This window comes from Neolamprologus brichardi, chromosome 20 (assembly GCF_056152115.1).
Source record: "Neolamprologus brichardi isolate AB-2024 chromosome 20, ASM5615211v1, whole genome shotgun sequence".
Classification (NCBI taxonomy): Eukaryota; Metazoa; Chordata; class Actinopteri; order Cichliformes; family Cichlidae; genus Neolamprologus; species Neolamprologus brichardi.
The window spans coordinates 14,362,192-14,378,968 of NC_142123.1; the positions used below are offsets into that span (position 1 = coordinate 14,362,192).

The 16,777-nt window shown below is 38.9% G+C and overlaps 1 protein-coding gene across 2 annotated transcripts in view; it reads right to left on the bottom strand.

The window, feature by feature from the left end:
- Positions 1 to 1,808: 1,808 nt before the first annotated feature.
- Positions 1,809 to 16,777, bottom strand: part of klhdc8b (kelch domain containing 8B) — a 225,985-nt gene continuing 211,016 nt past the window's right edge. For both annotated transcript variants that reach the window (XM_006804065.2, XM_035913509.2), the window contains 2 exons: positions 15,424 to 15,525; positions 1,809 to 4,027 (listed from right to left, as the gene is read on the bottom strand). In XM_006804065.2, coding sequence (XP_006804128.2) covers positions 3,831 to 4,027; positions 15,424 to 15,525 — 299 coding nt within the window. In that variant the 3' untranslated portion in view covers positions 1,809 to 3,830. The remainder of the gene's footprint in view (positions 4,028 to 15,423; positions 15,526 to 16,777) is intronic.

Genomic DNA, 16,777 nt, shown 5'->3' on the forward strand with positions numbered 1-16,777 from the left:
TTAAGATTATTGTGTAAACTGTCAAGACAGCTAATTGTTACTTCTGCTACTGTAGCCATGAGCATGGGAGTGTAGTGAAAAAAGACAAAGAAGAAGTGTAAAAAGAAACTAACAGCTGGAGATATTTAAAAAAAAAAAAAACAAACAAGCGAGACGGCCAATTAGACAAATTATGACCTAAATTTAAGCCAACCATATACTATGTGGGCAGATTACATGCATGTTAATATACACGTTTTACCAATTCTACAAATTCTTCTATTCTACAAAGTCATTGTTCCAAAAGACATCCACGATATGGCCAGGCATCCATACGGACAGAGTCCTGAAACAACCGAGCTGTTGAGAAAGAATGTCCAAACGTCCAAACAAATGTATCCAGACGGACCATGCATGCATTCACGCTTGCTTGGCTCTGTGTACAAGCAGGTGTGTGTGTGGTGTGTTTTCTGTGTGTGTGCACACATGCATATATGAGCTTCTGACTTGTACCTAACGTACTCAATTAGGTGCACACAGTGCAGCGCCTAAAATAACTGACTGTCAGCTGGCATCTCATCTGAGCCCCTGTGCCTGCAGTGCTCTCTCACAGCAATACATGCGTGAGTCTGTTAGCATGGTGCACCAGGGTGTGGGCCAGAAAACATATGAAGCAGGTGGAAAGACAATGAAGGAGACGTATGTGTGTGTGTTTGCATGTGTCTTAGTATGAATAAAAGCTTATTGTGGGGGCCAGAGACAGCTCTTTCTTCCTCTACTCCTGTGTGTCTCCAAGTCTTTCTGCGGATTAAGTCAATATTTCACTTATTTCAAATGGTCTGGATGTAAGTGATCAATATCATCTTTAAATGTTAAACCATGTCATTATAGTCGGTGGGTTATATAAAGTGTTTTTGTGTATTAGTGTCTCTACTAATGTTAGCTAGTGCCATTATTTCTAGTGTCTTCACTACTGTTCCTGCCTACTATGGCTATAATAGAAAGGTTTATAATTTAGACCCGAGGTTAAAAATTCTCAGTACCAAACCTGCTAGGCCTTAAAAGAGTGCTGTGTTACAGTAAATGAATACAGTAAAAGCTGCTGACAGAATTTGTGTTTGCATATTCAGCAATGCCACCATTATGGGAGAACATGGTTCAGCAGAATACATAAAGACCAGTAGAGACTACATGCTGCACAGTGATTTCCTTTGCTTGCCCAAACTCTCTCCTGTCCGCAGGTCAGCACATCTGTCACAGAACATTGTGTACTGCAGCTTTCTCCATTAACTCTTTAACGCAAAGCCTCACCTTTGCCCAAACAATCTAAAATCTGTCTTTTTCAGTGTGACTTGATGAGGTTACTGCATTGGTGGTGGCTTGGAAACGTTTGTAGCAGCTACAGATGTTGAAATCACGGCACTTACAGTAGATTCCAGTGAGACCAAGAATAATTGGAAACTACCAGTCCTAGAGGATAGTGGTCAGCCATTAATGTCCTTTCTTTTATAACAGAAAACATATAAGAGACGGGTGTTACCATTTTTAAATGATCTATGTGTTAAGCCTAATCTTAGCCATTTTGGTAAAAGCTAAAATAATGGAGGGTGTTTTTGTTTTTCTTGTGTGTTTTGTTTTTTGAGTGGAGTTGGAAAGTATCAGCTAACAAACCTCTGCTAACTTGGTTAGCTTGGTTAGCCTGCTGCATTAGTAAATAATTTGTAATTCAAAGTGACGTTAAATACAGTGATAATTTTGGTTTGTGAATTTTTTTTTAAAAACCAAATACTTAATGATAAAACAGAGTTACCTTTAGTACACCCTAATGCTGAACAAGAGGATGTCAATCAGAGAGCCTCTCCCTTAATCTAACTCAGACTGGTGAGTTTAAAATTGGCCAACAGTAAAGCTGTCATTAAGCTATGTCTTCAAAATATATGTTTTTTGTACAAGGCTGTAACTATGTTTATTTCTGCTGTCTGGCATTTTAACATAGGACTCTATAGGGATTAAAACACCTTTGGCCATCAGAAGAGCTGCAGCTTCAGGCACTTTTAGGCTTCTTTTTAATTTGCCTTTTTTTTGCGCAAAATATCTAGCTTGCTAGCTTGCTAGCAGACCTATGCCAGAACACACTAAAGGAAAACCTTCAGTGGAAGGCAGACCAAGATCAGCATATAAGCACACATATCATCCTTGCTGGCTATAAAGCCAGATTGCAAGTTAGCTAACAGATTGCAGGCTAGCTGACATTAGCCAGTGGTAAAAACACATTTACACATTATATTTGTACAGCTTTCTAACTATTTTGCCCAACACTGATAACTAAATACACTAATTATATTTTATGTAATCGATAATGCGAGAAGTAGCATATTTTATGTTTTTTAAGCAAAAAAGCCCCCAAAATATTGTTTGGATCCTACTGAAAATGCAGACTAAGAGCAGAAAAAAGACTGCAGAAACTTTCTGTGAACTTCTTCAGTTTTGTTTCCTCTACAAGCCACAAACTTTTCAGTCTCCTTTCCTTTTAGCCACACAGACATGAATATTTTATATTCACAAGACAGATTTTTTTTGTTGTTGCCAGAAACACCTTTAAATAGACAACTCTGACATCTATGTTCATGTGGCGAAGAAAAAACTATGATGATGTTAGCTCTGTCACGCCCAAACATCATATTTCAAATCACTTTTCTTTCCATAGAAAACCATGAAACTGTCCAACAATACTCATGTCAACCCTAATTCTTAAATACTGTATGGTTTTAACTAAATACATAAATGTCCTCACATGTTTATACCTACAGAGTGATAAAACTGCTAGAATCACGATTGTAAAATCCTCTTCCCAGTGTATCTGCAATCTCACTGATATGAAGTTAAAATAAAAATTTGGGTTATCTGGATGCTTCTGTGCAGCACATTTGAAAAGCCCTACATTTATTCTGCCATCAACTACATCTGCGTGGTACAATGTAAAGTAGCTCTGGAAGTGATTGCTGTGATGCACTGGTGGACAGATGTGAAGCATATTGAGGTGATAAGCTCAATCGGAGCCAGTTTTTCAACTGAAATGAAGGAAACACAGTGTCTGACTCAACATCCATCAGTGGTTGTCTGATTGTAGAAAGTAGATGGGCTTGCAGCTGCATGAGTTGCTCGTGGTGCGTGACACCAGGTCGTGGTTGCTTTACACGCATATACACAGAACAAAACAAACCAAACCAAAAAAGTGAGAAGCCAAAACAGTCATTCGTATTCTCAGAACCTCAATTGTCTAAAACTCAATATAGTGTTGTTTCTAAGGTCATAGAAAAGTGTCTGAGCTTGCTGTTGCAGCAGTAGGGGAGAGCAACAAAGATATTCAGATATGGCCCTATGTTCCTTTATTATCCAGAAAAGTACCCTGCTTTTATTCAGAAAAATGCTCAATAGTTCAAAGGCGTGTTATTTCTTCAGACACGGTGTCTGTTTTTTTGTTTTGTTTTTTTGCTCATTTTCTTCTTCCTTTGATTTCCCCAGAGTAAAAAAAAAAGAAAAAGAATTGTCAGTTTTCTGTCCTTGCCAGTCACAGTAGTCCACTTGTATGTCCTTAATCTTGTATTCATCCAGAGATGTCACAACCTGTCTCCACAGCTCCTGTCAGAAAATGTTTGTCGAATGTGAAAAAGAGTTTCCCACAGCCCGGTGCACTAGACGAATCCATTAGCCGGACATAAAGGTAGAACAGCACAAGCAGGATCTGTGGATCCATTTCATGTGTTTGTGTCTCTGTTCACGCACATGAAGAAAAATATCAGTGCCAGTTTGCACATATTCTTGCTCGTGTGTTCGTGTGTGTCTTTGTGTCACACGGCTTCCTGCATGCACAGGGCCTCCACAGCATTACTGGGTCCCTGTGAAACTCCACCAATTACAAACAGCATGTTGGTCGTCTGCAGAAGAGCAGAGGAGCAGCGCGCGGTGGGCATGGGCGCCACGTACTCCCAGCGCCGCTTCACTGGGTTATAGCTCTCCACCGAGCCCAGCGGCGAGGGTTCATTGCCTGCAAAATGAAAAACGGACATATTAGAATGATGACAGTGATGCTTCATGTGGGGAAGTAGGACCATTCAGAGGCTGTATATTAACATCCACTGGCTGAACAGTCCAGACAATATTTCTTCAAATAAAAGACATATATAGAACATAAGGAGGTATTTAAACCTGGACACTTAATGTCAAAAGCTGACATGTTAATTTCGATGCAAATGCAGGTTTTAGGAGCTCCAGGGTTTGACTCTGAGAGGGGCGCAACAAAACTATATATATAAAAAAACTAAGCCAGAGGGTTTATTTAAGAATGAAACTTTTATGTCAGCTAAGATATGCTAGGTCTCAACCTGGATGCTGATTCCTCTTTCTGAGGCGCACTGTGATCTACTGCTTTTTCTCTTTCCCCCACTCTCCTCCTCTTATACATCAGGATGCACTGTTTTTTCAGTTTCTATGGTGACCAGCATCACAGCAAGTTTGGAAATAATACGTTCTGGTGAGTTTATGTTGTGTATGTGTGTGTATGTATCTAAGAAGAACTATCATCTTCATTTTGTTAAAAGAACTAAGTGATAATGCCGAGTCGGTCTTTTCAAAGCCATAGCCTCGCTCAGGCCGTGGTTCCTTCATCATCTGTAGAAGACACACTCATCACAGCTCACACACACACACACACACACACACACACACACACACACAGAGAAACATATTCCTTGTTGCTTTGGATCTCAAAGGCTTCCTTTCATTTGTTTGATTCTCAACCCACAGACGTCATGTCAGCGCTCCTCCTCCTCCCTTTGACCTTCACTCCTCCTCATGACTGCCATTATTCTTCCCTGTTATCTCCTTTAACACCTTTTCCATTTTACATTACTAGTTCCTTTTTTAATTCTTCCCGGCCTCATTTTTCTTATTCTCATGCCTCATTTCTAATTCTTATCAAACGCTTAGAAACAGTCTTTCTTCAACATTACGGTTCTTAACCCTGCTTGCGAGTCCTCCTCCACCTGCTCTGTTCATTCTACTCTATTCTTTCTCCCATCGAGTCCATTAAACCTCCTGTTCTCAGCTCTCCTGTTCTCATTTTGGCTTTTCTTTTTTCCACTGCGAAGCCTCTCGTCTCAGATTCTCTTCCTTTCTTCTGTACCTGTCACCCCTCCAACCGTCAGCCTCAGTGCATTGTTCGCCTCTCCTGTTTTCTTGTTCTTTGCCACTTCTGAAAATTGCTCTTCTGTTTTTTTCCTGCTCTCCCTTCCCTTTTGTTTAGCTTTATGTAAACACAACACTTAACCTGCTGCGTGTACAGTAATGGAGTTTGAAATAAAATGACTCATCCCATTCTAGTGACATAAAAAATGACCTTCAGAGTAAACTTTTTAATATAATTTTTACAGTCATGACGTTTCACTATTGTTTACCATATGCCTTTGAAGTATTCTTATTTTATTAGCTTTGGGGTTAGTTCCACTCAGCTGGAGCTATGCAATCAAAGATCTATTGAGTTTTTACTGATGGCGAAAACTCTGAGTATAACTGAAGAATGGTTTCTGAAAACTAGAAGAGGAGACACCCCAAGGACAAGGCAGCTGGGTTTTTCTTTATTTTTCATAACAATATAAATCAAATTAATGAACACAGAGAGCAACAAGAGAAGTCGTGATTGTAGTTCAGTACTGAAAAATACATCCATCCTACGCTTATTATGCTAAGATTTGAAAAAAATCCCACGTTGAAGGGAGAGACCAAACCATGAGAGAGAGCCCGACAGATTGAATCTCATTACAACAGAAGTGAACTGTGGTTTTGCACTGAGCTCTGATAAACTACATTATAAATCATATCCGTTTATAATGATCCCATTACCCCTCAAAAAGGTATGCAGTACAAAAAACAGTGAAGGGTTGAATAAAATTGCTTTGTGAATTCAAATTTTTGTGTACATACGGGTCACATCTGTTGAACATGACACCTGAAACAAACATAAACAGAGATCATTTGCAGGGACATGATGAAATTAACACTGTCTTCTTTTACGTGTTTTTGCAAAGTTTCATTGAGATTGACCCACCAGTTAAGGAGAAAAAAGGATACATACAGACATAAATACGCTATGATTGTTATAGTAAGATATGTGATGTAGCCACCATGACACCACATTAACAAAGTAATGCCATGAAGCATTACTGAAAGTTTGCACCATCCCCATCTTTGAATTAAAAGCAAATTTGCCACCATGATTAAATTGGTGTTCTAACCCACTGGGGCCTGGACTCTACAGGGCTTCTGTAACGACCTTGTGGTGTTTCCAGCTCATTCAAGTTCTTTTGGAGCTTTTTTACCCCACTCAGCTGACCATAATGAATTGCACCTTGACATTTATTTGACGTGCAGAACATCAGCTACAGCGGCCAAGTTTTTAGTCAACAAGATCATAACATACTCCATGTTATCATGATCATGGGTGATCTGTATGCGGTTAATCACAGTTTGGGTGTGCTTTGCAGTGAACAGACCATGCTATGTGAGTGTAATTGCTAATTTAAGTGTAGTACAACAAAAACCTGTGAAAAAACAAGCCTAATGTTGCATGGGTTAATGCTCCAGTCTCTTGTCTAATTTCTGGCTCAAGTAAAAAAAACAACAATAACATTTATAATGGCTGCAAAACTGAAGGCTTTAAATAATGGGTGAAGTATTGGCAAATATATCCAAGTCTGCCTTTACTTGTTTAGAAATGCCATGCCATAATATGTTCTGACCCCTTATAATCAATCATCACAACATGTACGTCTTCTCTTTCAACTGACCAATTGAAAAGCACGCCCGTGTGCATATTTCTTTGCATGGCTTGTACTCTTTTAGAATCACTTTCACTGCTCAAGCATGGAACTACACCAGCTGCAGCACAGTTTCCGTCTGATTTTCAGGGTTAGCCTTTCTAAGGTCTTTACTGTTCACCTGTTTCTGACCGCCTGTTGTTCCTGCTTTCACTCGGGACTGCAGGTCAAACAGAAGCCACACCAAACCTGCTGAGGGGCTTGTATTACCGTCTGATCTGTGCTGTAAACAGTGCCATTACATGCTCTTTTCAGCACTTACCATATTTTAGTAGCTAATGCATAGCTTACAACCTTGACCTTCTTGCCTCCTGTTCTTTATCACTACAATTTACATTGTCAGTGGGCAAAATGCTGCAATCATAATTTACCAGAGTACAGGAAGAATGCCACATGCCCTCCTGCCAGCTCTCTGGTTAACAGTAAAATGGTGGAAAGTTTTACTGCTTGCAGACTTCCACAATGTGACTTGACAGGGTCAGAATTTACTCTCACAGCTAGCTGCTGGGGGATACACTTATAATATAATATACAATTAGATGCCGACATCTAATGCAGCAAGAGTAAGGACTTCATCAGCTCATTTTTCTGCTGTCAAAACAGAAGAGAAGCTCTGATTAGTGTTGATTTGTTACTCTATAGCTGGGTACTAATTAAACACGGCAATTTGTAAGAAAAACATCTTTCAGAAGAAGTACTCTGCTTAACAAATGTCCAGAAAAAAAGACCACTGAACAAATCTATTCATTAGAAGGGGGTGTTTTTCTTTTTGTCATCCGCACTATCAGTGTGGTATGAAAAGGTTAATTTGAAGTTTTGCCCTTAGAAAAACTGCCCATGTGAGCCTTTTTCTGAACTACCTCCCACAGCAGTTCAGGAAGCGCCCAGTAACCTGGCTCCAGATCTTCTGACTTCTGAATAACTGCAAACCTCTGGCACCAGAAATGCTTTGGTGCAAAAATCTCTGGAGGCTAATCTGACACCAAACACAGCCTTAAAGTCTAAACTGACACAGTTCTTATTTTTAGGTATATATTCAAACATGGATAGTTAAAAGCTACTTTTAGCATCAGGACATGAAGAAATTATTGATAACCCCCTTTTTAAAAAAATCGAAATCAGCATATAATTATCTGTTCTGTGCTTCATTAACCTGTCATGATGGGGTTCAAGAAAACTTGCATCTGTGTTATAAACTAGCACGGGCGTGGCAAATAGTACAGTGTCACTTTGCATTAACACAGAGTGGCAGATTTATTCCGAGGGTACTCAGCTTGTTGAAATACAGAGATTTACCTGCTGACTGACAGTTTAAACCACATTAAGTTTATATATTTCTGTCTCTGTCACTGTGTTATTTGTGATTTTAGTTTGAGTTTCCTTTAATACGATTTACTTTAAGAGGCTTAAAATGACAGATGAGGTCAAAGTTGTGTCAGCAGTTTTCTGCATCTATGACTCTCACAGATGCAGAACATCTCATCTGAATACATAAAGATCAGGAAGTATGTGTATGCAAAGTCTGTGTGTGAGAGCCCATTCCTAATGGCTGTTTTTGAGGTTCATGTGCATGCAAACACAAATAATCTGATTATGAAATTATATCCATGAGCCCATAACTGCATCTCAAGTCAGTCCTCGTGTGACAAGTCGTATCTAATTATAATTTAGGTGCAGATATCAAGTTGCCAGGCGTTGTCATGAATTAAACAAAAGTACAAGGCGGTGCAAAAATACAAAATGCTGGGTGCGTGGGTGGAGGTGGTGAAAACAGTGTTACTATAATGGATACAAATACAGAGAAATGCACAAAAAGAGAGAACATTGTGTTCTGTTTCAGACTGAAAAGTACAGAAGAACATTAAAGACAAACAAACGTTATTTAAAACTGTCCTAACTGGTTGTAACATAATTTGGCCTCCTCCAGCACGCCTTTTAAAATAAGCCCTTTAATAAGATGGGTACTAAGAAAAAACAATCAGTGAAAAATTACATCCAACCTCATCACTGATCACCATTAAACTGTACACAAATTCTAACTGTTTATCATCTGACCTGTTTATTATTAATAGTTGTAGCATTACAAAAATCTAGTTAAGTTCTTCCAGCTTTGTGACTTCATTTTTGTAAAGACAAATTGAGCTTGATTCATGTAAGAAGTATTAATAAGATCCATGTATGTATTCCTTCCAAGAAAAACCTGAGAAAAACTCACCCACAAAAACCAAACAAGTAGTCTTAAAATTACTTTAACTGTAACATCCTTTCTAAGGGAGGACTATAGGTAGGTGGAAAATACTGGAAACTAGTTCTGGCCATTTCAGAGGTGGTGTGACGTTGAGTGAAAACCTGTCCTGTGTCTATTATCATGGTTCACTTTGATCTTGACTACAGATATTAAATATCTGTAGCTTAGGTAACAAAACCTCATACATGAAGACACAGATATGCTGATGTACTACAGATGCCAATACCAATAACTGATATTTTAATATGAGTGACAGAGAGGAGAGCAGTGCTGAGCTGATTATTTGCTTTAGCATTTACTTTAATTTTTTTTTTACCTATACAAATACTGTAAACTACATGCTAAATTTAAAATTTGAAAGCTACTTCTAGCTTCTCCCTTGTCACAAGGGTTTTATGCCCTTTCTGATGCAATCTCTTAGAGACTGGTGTTTCTCTACAAACATTTGTCAATGAAGTTCTAAAGAGCTTGCAAAATGCAAGCAGGGTACTGTAAAAGGATGCCACGATAGCAACAAATCAGTTCATGAAATTTCTATTCCACAGTTAAGTGGTATTATTGAAAAGTGGAAGTGTTTAGGAAACACAGTAATCATGAAGTGACAGGCCATGTGAAGTTATGGAGCAGGGTCGACACGAAAACTGAGCAGCTGGAGCTTCATGACATGGATTTTTATGGTTGAGCAGCTCTTGTAATGTCTAGTTGGCCCACTATGCTTGTCCTTAATGTTTAGTTTCTAAATATTTTTCTGTCAATTGAATTTACACATTAGTTAAAATATCCAAGACAACAAGCTAAATATAGCTGTTGCAATATCGTACTGTATAGAAGATGGATGTAAAATAGATGTAAAATTGCCCAATGGTTTCTGACATTGCATTTTGAAGACTCATAATATATATTTGGCTGCCACCATATTCAGTTTTTGGATGCAAAATTGACTGTATTTAGACCTTGGTCAGCAAGCTATATCCAAAAACTCTATAAGTACATCACATATGTCTGCTGATGAATACACAGTGGCAGACTTACACTAGAATTTCACTCACCAGAATTAAACTGTGGTCTGTATCACACAACATTGCATTTTATTTGTCAGATAATTCCATAAAAAATCATCTAAGAGGCACCAACAATACAAACATGGTGGAGAGGCCCAGCTCAGTGATTTTAATCAGAGGACGTGAGCGTAATCAGTTTTCTCATTTGTGTTGAATATGTTGAAATTCCAGCAGGCGTGGAAGCAAATGAGGAGTAACCATGAAAGCAGAATAAGACATTTTCTGCATCGCTTACTAAAGTGATGCTAAAATGACACTAAAGTTTGCTCTTTACTATACTGTGTCATTACTGATATACAGCTCAACGTAATGTCTTTGCAATTATATAGTGCTTTTCAAGTCTTATTGAGCAGCATTTTAGATTACAGATCACATTTTAGCAAAACATTCATACAGTGTTTAAATCCTACACACTTCAAACAATTTATCTATCCGTCATCAATTCATCTAACATGCATTTCTTTGGACTGTGGGTGAAAAGCCTGAGGCAAAGGACAAAACTTACACAAGCACAGAGAGAACATCTAAATATACATACTTTCTATATGGCTTATTTGTATGGATATTGGTGTATATAGTCATTGAAATTGTTTGAGAAAATGTGGTGCTTACACTAGATTTTAAAACAAAGCTCCTAACAAAGCCCTGTCTGTGCCAGCTTATGTGTTCAGCATGAGTGAATCTAGTATTCTTAACTTTGAATAATTTGACTTTATGCTCAACATACTCATGTATCATAGTAGGAACATTAAGGATCTTCACTTCTACAAAATTGCCAAGCGGACTGTTTGTTTGAAGAACTTTATAATATGGATAATGGATGCCAATAAGAGCAGACTTAAGCTTGGAGTTGCTCGCTTTTGGGTGTTTTCGAAGCTGAATTCTACATGATGGTGTTGCCCATCCATCCAACCATTTTTCCTACTGATTATCCAGGTTCAGATCACAGTTAGCAGGAGTCTAAGTGGAGACACAGAGACCTTTCTGGCCACACTTACATTCGAACATGGCATTCATTGTGAACAATCGATGAAGTCCAATAACAGAACACTTTCTGAGTTCAGCTGATTAGCAGATCATTCCTCCCAATATTGACCTTCAGGGCACACTGTCATTACCCATGTGAGCATAGAAGTAACCCAGTAGAACCACCACCTATTGTCTGCACAGAGAATCTTCAAAATCTCTGCTTTCTTAACCCTTCGTCAATTTAGCTGCATTCAAGAATGCCTTCGTGGATGTGTTTGCCTTTTTTTTATTTCCCTAGTCAACAGGCAGAAAGAGGGAGGGAAATGTGCCATGAACCAGAAATGACTCACAAGCCCAAAATATCATCATGGATTAGATGGCGAGCCAAGCTCACAGCTGACATTACCACAGAAGAAAATACAACACGTCTACCTCTTTCCCCTCGCTCACATACATTTCATTCTTTCATCCAGCTCAATCCTCTTTTCCCTTTCTTTCTCCATTGGCTGTTGAATTTCATAACTGTCTCTCTCAGCAGGACAAGATTGGCGTTTTCCTCTCTTTCTCACATGGTCTGAAAGACACACACACACACACACACACACACACACACACACACACACACACACACAAACACGCACACACACACACAAACACGCACAGCTGTCAGGCCACATCATTGACTGCCACTCTGGATCTGGGGCAAAAAAGACAAACTGCATAAGTTTTTTAGGCCTAGAGAGAGTGTTAGAGCAGCGGTCCCCAACCCCCGGGCCTCGGACCGGTACCGGTCCGTGAGTCGTTTGGTACCGGCCCGCGAGAGTTGAGGCTCAGGTGTGAAATGTATGATTTTCAGGGTTTTTATCGGTTTTCAGCGTTATTTTGTTATCGTTTTTATCATTAACTCGGTTTTCCTGGGTCTTTTCACGTGTGTTATGAATAAATCTTCTTTTTTTGGTACCGGTACTAGTTTTATTTTGTTGTATTTATCCGCGACACCTTAAAGGCCGGTCCGTGAAAATATTGACGGGCATAAACCGGTCAGTGGCGCAAAAAAGGTTGGGGACCGCTGTGTTAGAGTGTCCAGTTAAAAAAAAATCTAATTCTTTACGTTAATGGTGCTGTAACTTAGAGTGACAAATCTATTTGCAAAAGGGGAATTGCAACTGTTAGCATGCAGAGGAGGAAGCTGAGAAAGATAGTGTTATTCTCCCCAAGCTTTTCATTTCTCCTCACACTGCAGATGTGTCAGATGTTTTCTCTCGGACATTAATGATGAGGATAAACATGATGGAAATTTAACCTAATAGGCTTAAGCTGGAGCTAAGCTGTGTTGATTTCATAGTAATGAAAAAAATAACTCTTCTCTTCCTGTAACTTCCTGCTCTGTGTTGCTGCTGAGGTTGTCTTACAAGAACAAACAGCTTTTGAATGCATCAACAGATTTCATTCTATAACTCTGGGCTTTACATCGGTTTGCGTGTGTTGATACAGCTTTGTGGATATATAACCGAGGCTGTTCTTGCGGATGCATGCAAGTGCAAAAGAAAAGAGGGTCAATATCTGTTTAACAAGCGTGCCACTGTGAAAAATGCTGACCTGTGATTAATTTGTAGCATTGCTCAATTTCACTTCACACTGTATTTACTTTAACAAATGCAGCTCAGTCAGGGAGAAAATGGAAAGTTAATGGAAAATTAATTTGCTGGTTTGCGAGCCTGTGTGTGGCCTTGATGAGAAATGAGAGTTGTGGGCTGCTCTGACAAGTTCAGTGTAAATGTTGAGGCCTTTTATCATCTGATGATCTCTTTAATAAACAAATAACAACAATTAGTCAAGCCAAGGCCTTGCTCTACATGGTGCAATTTAAGGGTTCCAGATACTGAGATAATTATGTGCTTATACCTGGAGGACAGATGGTTTGACTCTATTTGTTCATTTAGAAGGAAAGTTGCAAAACAATGCACAGTTTGTTTCCCTGAATGATCACATTCTTCAAACAATTCTATGTTGATGCCAGAGGTTTCTTAACAATGCCCCTTCTACAGCATAGGTGACAAGTGGTTTGAAAAGGAAAACTATCATATGCTAGGGCTTTCACATTCACAAGAATCCAGCTGAACATCCACAGGAGGTTTGTGTTAGGTAATCCACAGCTTGTCTAACACAGGGTTCCCCACAGCTGCAAGCCACTTTGCAGCCCACCTTCACCCCAACTTTTTCTTTAATGGTTTATCCAGCTTAATCAATGTCAATCAATGTCTGGTGTTATTAAAATGACCTCTGTTCTATGCTGGTATCTGTGCTTTTGCTGCTCTGTGAGCCTCTGGCTTTGCATATATGTACAAAAAAGGGTGTGAAGCTCCTGAAGTAACTGTACTGTGAAATGTCATGGAACAGCTGGATGAATATGACAATCTTCTTTTGACTATAGTGGTCCGTTTTGTTGTGAGAATGTTGTTTGTTTACTCCAGTCTAGTTTTACAAACACTAAAGACTCTCAAGTGACACACTAACACCTGATTTACAATTCTGTGGGGAGTCTTTGTAGAGTCTGACCTCATCTAAGCAAGTGACTGACAAGCCTTTTAGTTCATCATGGTGCATGGTCCAGGTGTTTTATATGAGGAGCCACCTGGGCTTTCCCCCCTCCCCCTCCTGGCTCCCCACTTATTGCTGTTGTCAGGGGGTAATTGAACGTCAGGAAAAAATGTTTCCAATTCTCTCACATACATTATTATTCCTTATATTGGTATTGATAATTGTTATTCCAGAAATGCAGGGAAAAAGTAGGTGTAAATGTACAGGAGGAATCGAAAGTGGTGAACAAGCCAATCACAACACACGCCATGTAGATGCAGTTGTTTCATAGGTTAGGGCGTTCAGAGGGGTTTGGAGTCATGATGTAGCTACGGTGTAGATTTCCCGCTGATCCCAAGTGGCTGATTATGACCCACACCCGTTTTCACACCTTGGCTCTTGTGATTAGGTAGAGGATCATCAGGGGGTCCTTTTGTCCCGTTTTTTGGGGGAAACTCCCTCTGGGTTTAAATCTGGGACTCTCCACCATTTGACCCTTAGAACTGAAGAAGCTTCTCGGATGAGAGGTGAAACGTCTTCAAGCAACTTAAAGAAGTCCAGATGCTTTTCATTTTTGTGGAATATTAAAATTCTGCTCTTCAGCTAATACTTTTGTTAAATTTCTAGATCTTAGTTCTTGTTTAATTTAGTTTCCTTTCATATCCAGTCTCTTAGTCTTTCCTCTGTGTGTCCTTCTCAGCATCCTCAGTCAGTCATGTATGTTTACGTTTGTCAAAGTTTGGTGTCTTTCTCGCTCTCGCTCTGACTCTTGGTCCTGTCATCTGTGTGGTTCTTATGTTCTAGTTTGGCTATTGCTTGTTTTCATGTCTGTTCCTCTTTCGTGTCCAGTCTGTTTTGTCTTCCTGGTCTGTCGTGTGTTTCTATTTCTGTTATCCCCTGTCCTAGTGTCAAGCTCCCGAGTCCCAGCGTGCTTCTCACATTTTTTGGTTTAACTACAACATACCAAGAAATAAAAAAGGCTGAATGATTTAATCTTTCTAAATTATTAGCCTACAAGTACTAAACAATTTAATGCCAGCTTTAAAAAGCTTTATTTAAAACCATCGAAGGATGGCTGTGTTCCCATTGTGCTCAATGTTCTGATGTTCTGATGTTGTTTACCTCAAGTACAACATCTAAGTACAGCATCACTCAGATGTTGTACTTGAGGAACACACAAAGGTATTTGTGCTTTGATGAATCACCTGCTTTCACCACAACCTTCTTGGAGCAAATAGTGCATATGATCCACTTCCAGAGATCTGTATCCCCACTGGTGGTAGTCATCTATATCAACTGGGCTGCCTGCCTGCCTGTTCTGTTGGCTTCCTTCATCTGGATGTCTGTGATGCATGGATTGCACTACAATAGATTATTTTGGTGCTATGTCTGTATGGTATTAAATCATTTAAAAAAAAGGAAAATAATATTTTTATCCCTACCAGAAAAAAACATAACATAAGCAACGGCTCAATGGAAACAGGATCAAGGACACAGGATGTATACAGTACGTTCACACACCACTGAAAGGCATTCAGTGATGTTTGTCTTTTTATTTCTTACATTTGTGATTTTTACGTAATTGTGTTATATAAATTAAATAAAGTTTCTTTGCCCATTGTTCTACTTCTCCTTCTTGAAATGAGGCACAGTGCTGTACTTGATTGACAGAAGGCAGGAAAAAAGGATTAAATAGAACAGAGCTGCTGACCTAGACCACCAGCTATGATGACTCTTCCACCCAGGCATCCTGCCACAAAGTCAGCCCTCTTCTCCCTCATCCTGGACATCCGAGTGGGTTTTATCCAAATACCTGCCAGAGGTGAGACACAAGAAACTGTCAGTTATCTTTCAGCACAGTCATCCACAACAGAAAGCAGTTTTCACTGCCATAGTATTTTAAAGAAAAACACAGTATATTGAGTATGTGGGGTCACAAACAAAGATGCTCTCGGTGTGTTAAGTAACAGTCAAGTTCTTCAGAATTTAAATGACTACATTAATAAATGTGACTGCAGTGCTTTCAATTACCTCATTAAACTCAGATTGAACAGTGGTCATACAAATGCAGATAAAAAATAGAAAACAAAAATTACTTTATCACAATCCCTGTTTCCAAAAAGTGCACAAAAGTATTCGTCATAATGAATGATAAAGTTATCTTTAGCATATACCATTTAAACAGTGCATTAATATGCAGCTGACACAACAAACTGTAAGAAAGAAGAAAGCTATTTAGTTTTCCTACCAGCAGCCCTAGTTCCTAACTTATATAGACACTAAGTAGACAAGTAAATACACTTGTTCTGTTCCTTTAGGTCAAGACAAATGTATTATGCATGAGGGTTCAGTTTCTTTGTAATTGTAACAATTGTAAAGTTCAGACTGTGCTTTGCTTGCATTTCTGCTATTTGGGGGCAAAAAGAAAGAAAGAAAAAGCCAAAATGAATGAAAAATAATAGAAAAAAAGGAACAAGAAACATTATAGAAAGTTTCTGTTAGTACAACCCCTGCCTCAGGAGCTCCCTCCCACCATCCCCATCATTTTCCTTTTTAGGTCTAAAACTCAGAACCCGGCAGCACATTATAGCTCTATATATGGAGTATCACATGTAGTGACACACTCCTTTCCCATTCTCCATGTCCTCTTTGCCAAGGGTTCTGTGAGAGGGATGAGCTGTAAATTCAATAAAATACAGCAAAATACACATAAGGACAACAATTAAAGTTGCTCTATATTTTAATACATTGAAATGAATAAAGACTATTAATTCAATTCAAATCAATTGTATTTATCTATACATAGCAAGTTGTCTTATTGTGTTTTATGTGAGATAAGATAAGTATTACTGCATGAAAACTAGAACTTTTTCATCTTAGAGATGCACAGTGGTTTCTGCAGCTGATTGATGTGATGGGTATCTAACAAACCCACAACAAAGACTTCAACAAACCAACGTAACTCTTTAACAGCATTTTGTCCAAAATCAGATCAAAGTCTTTACGTGTGAGTTGAGCTGACCTGTCTATAGACCTTTTCAATGAAAGAGGTTTAGTTGAGTTCT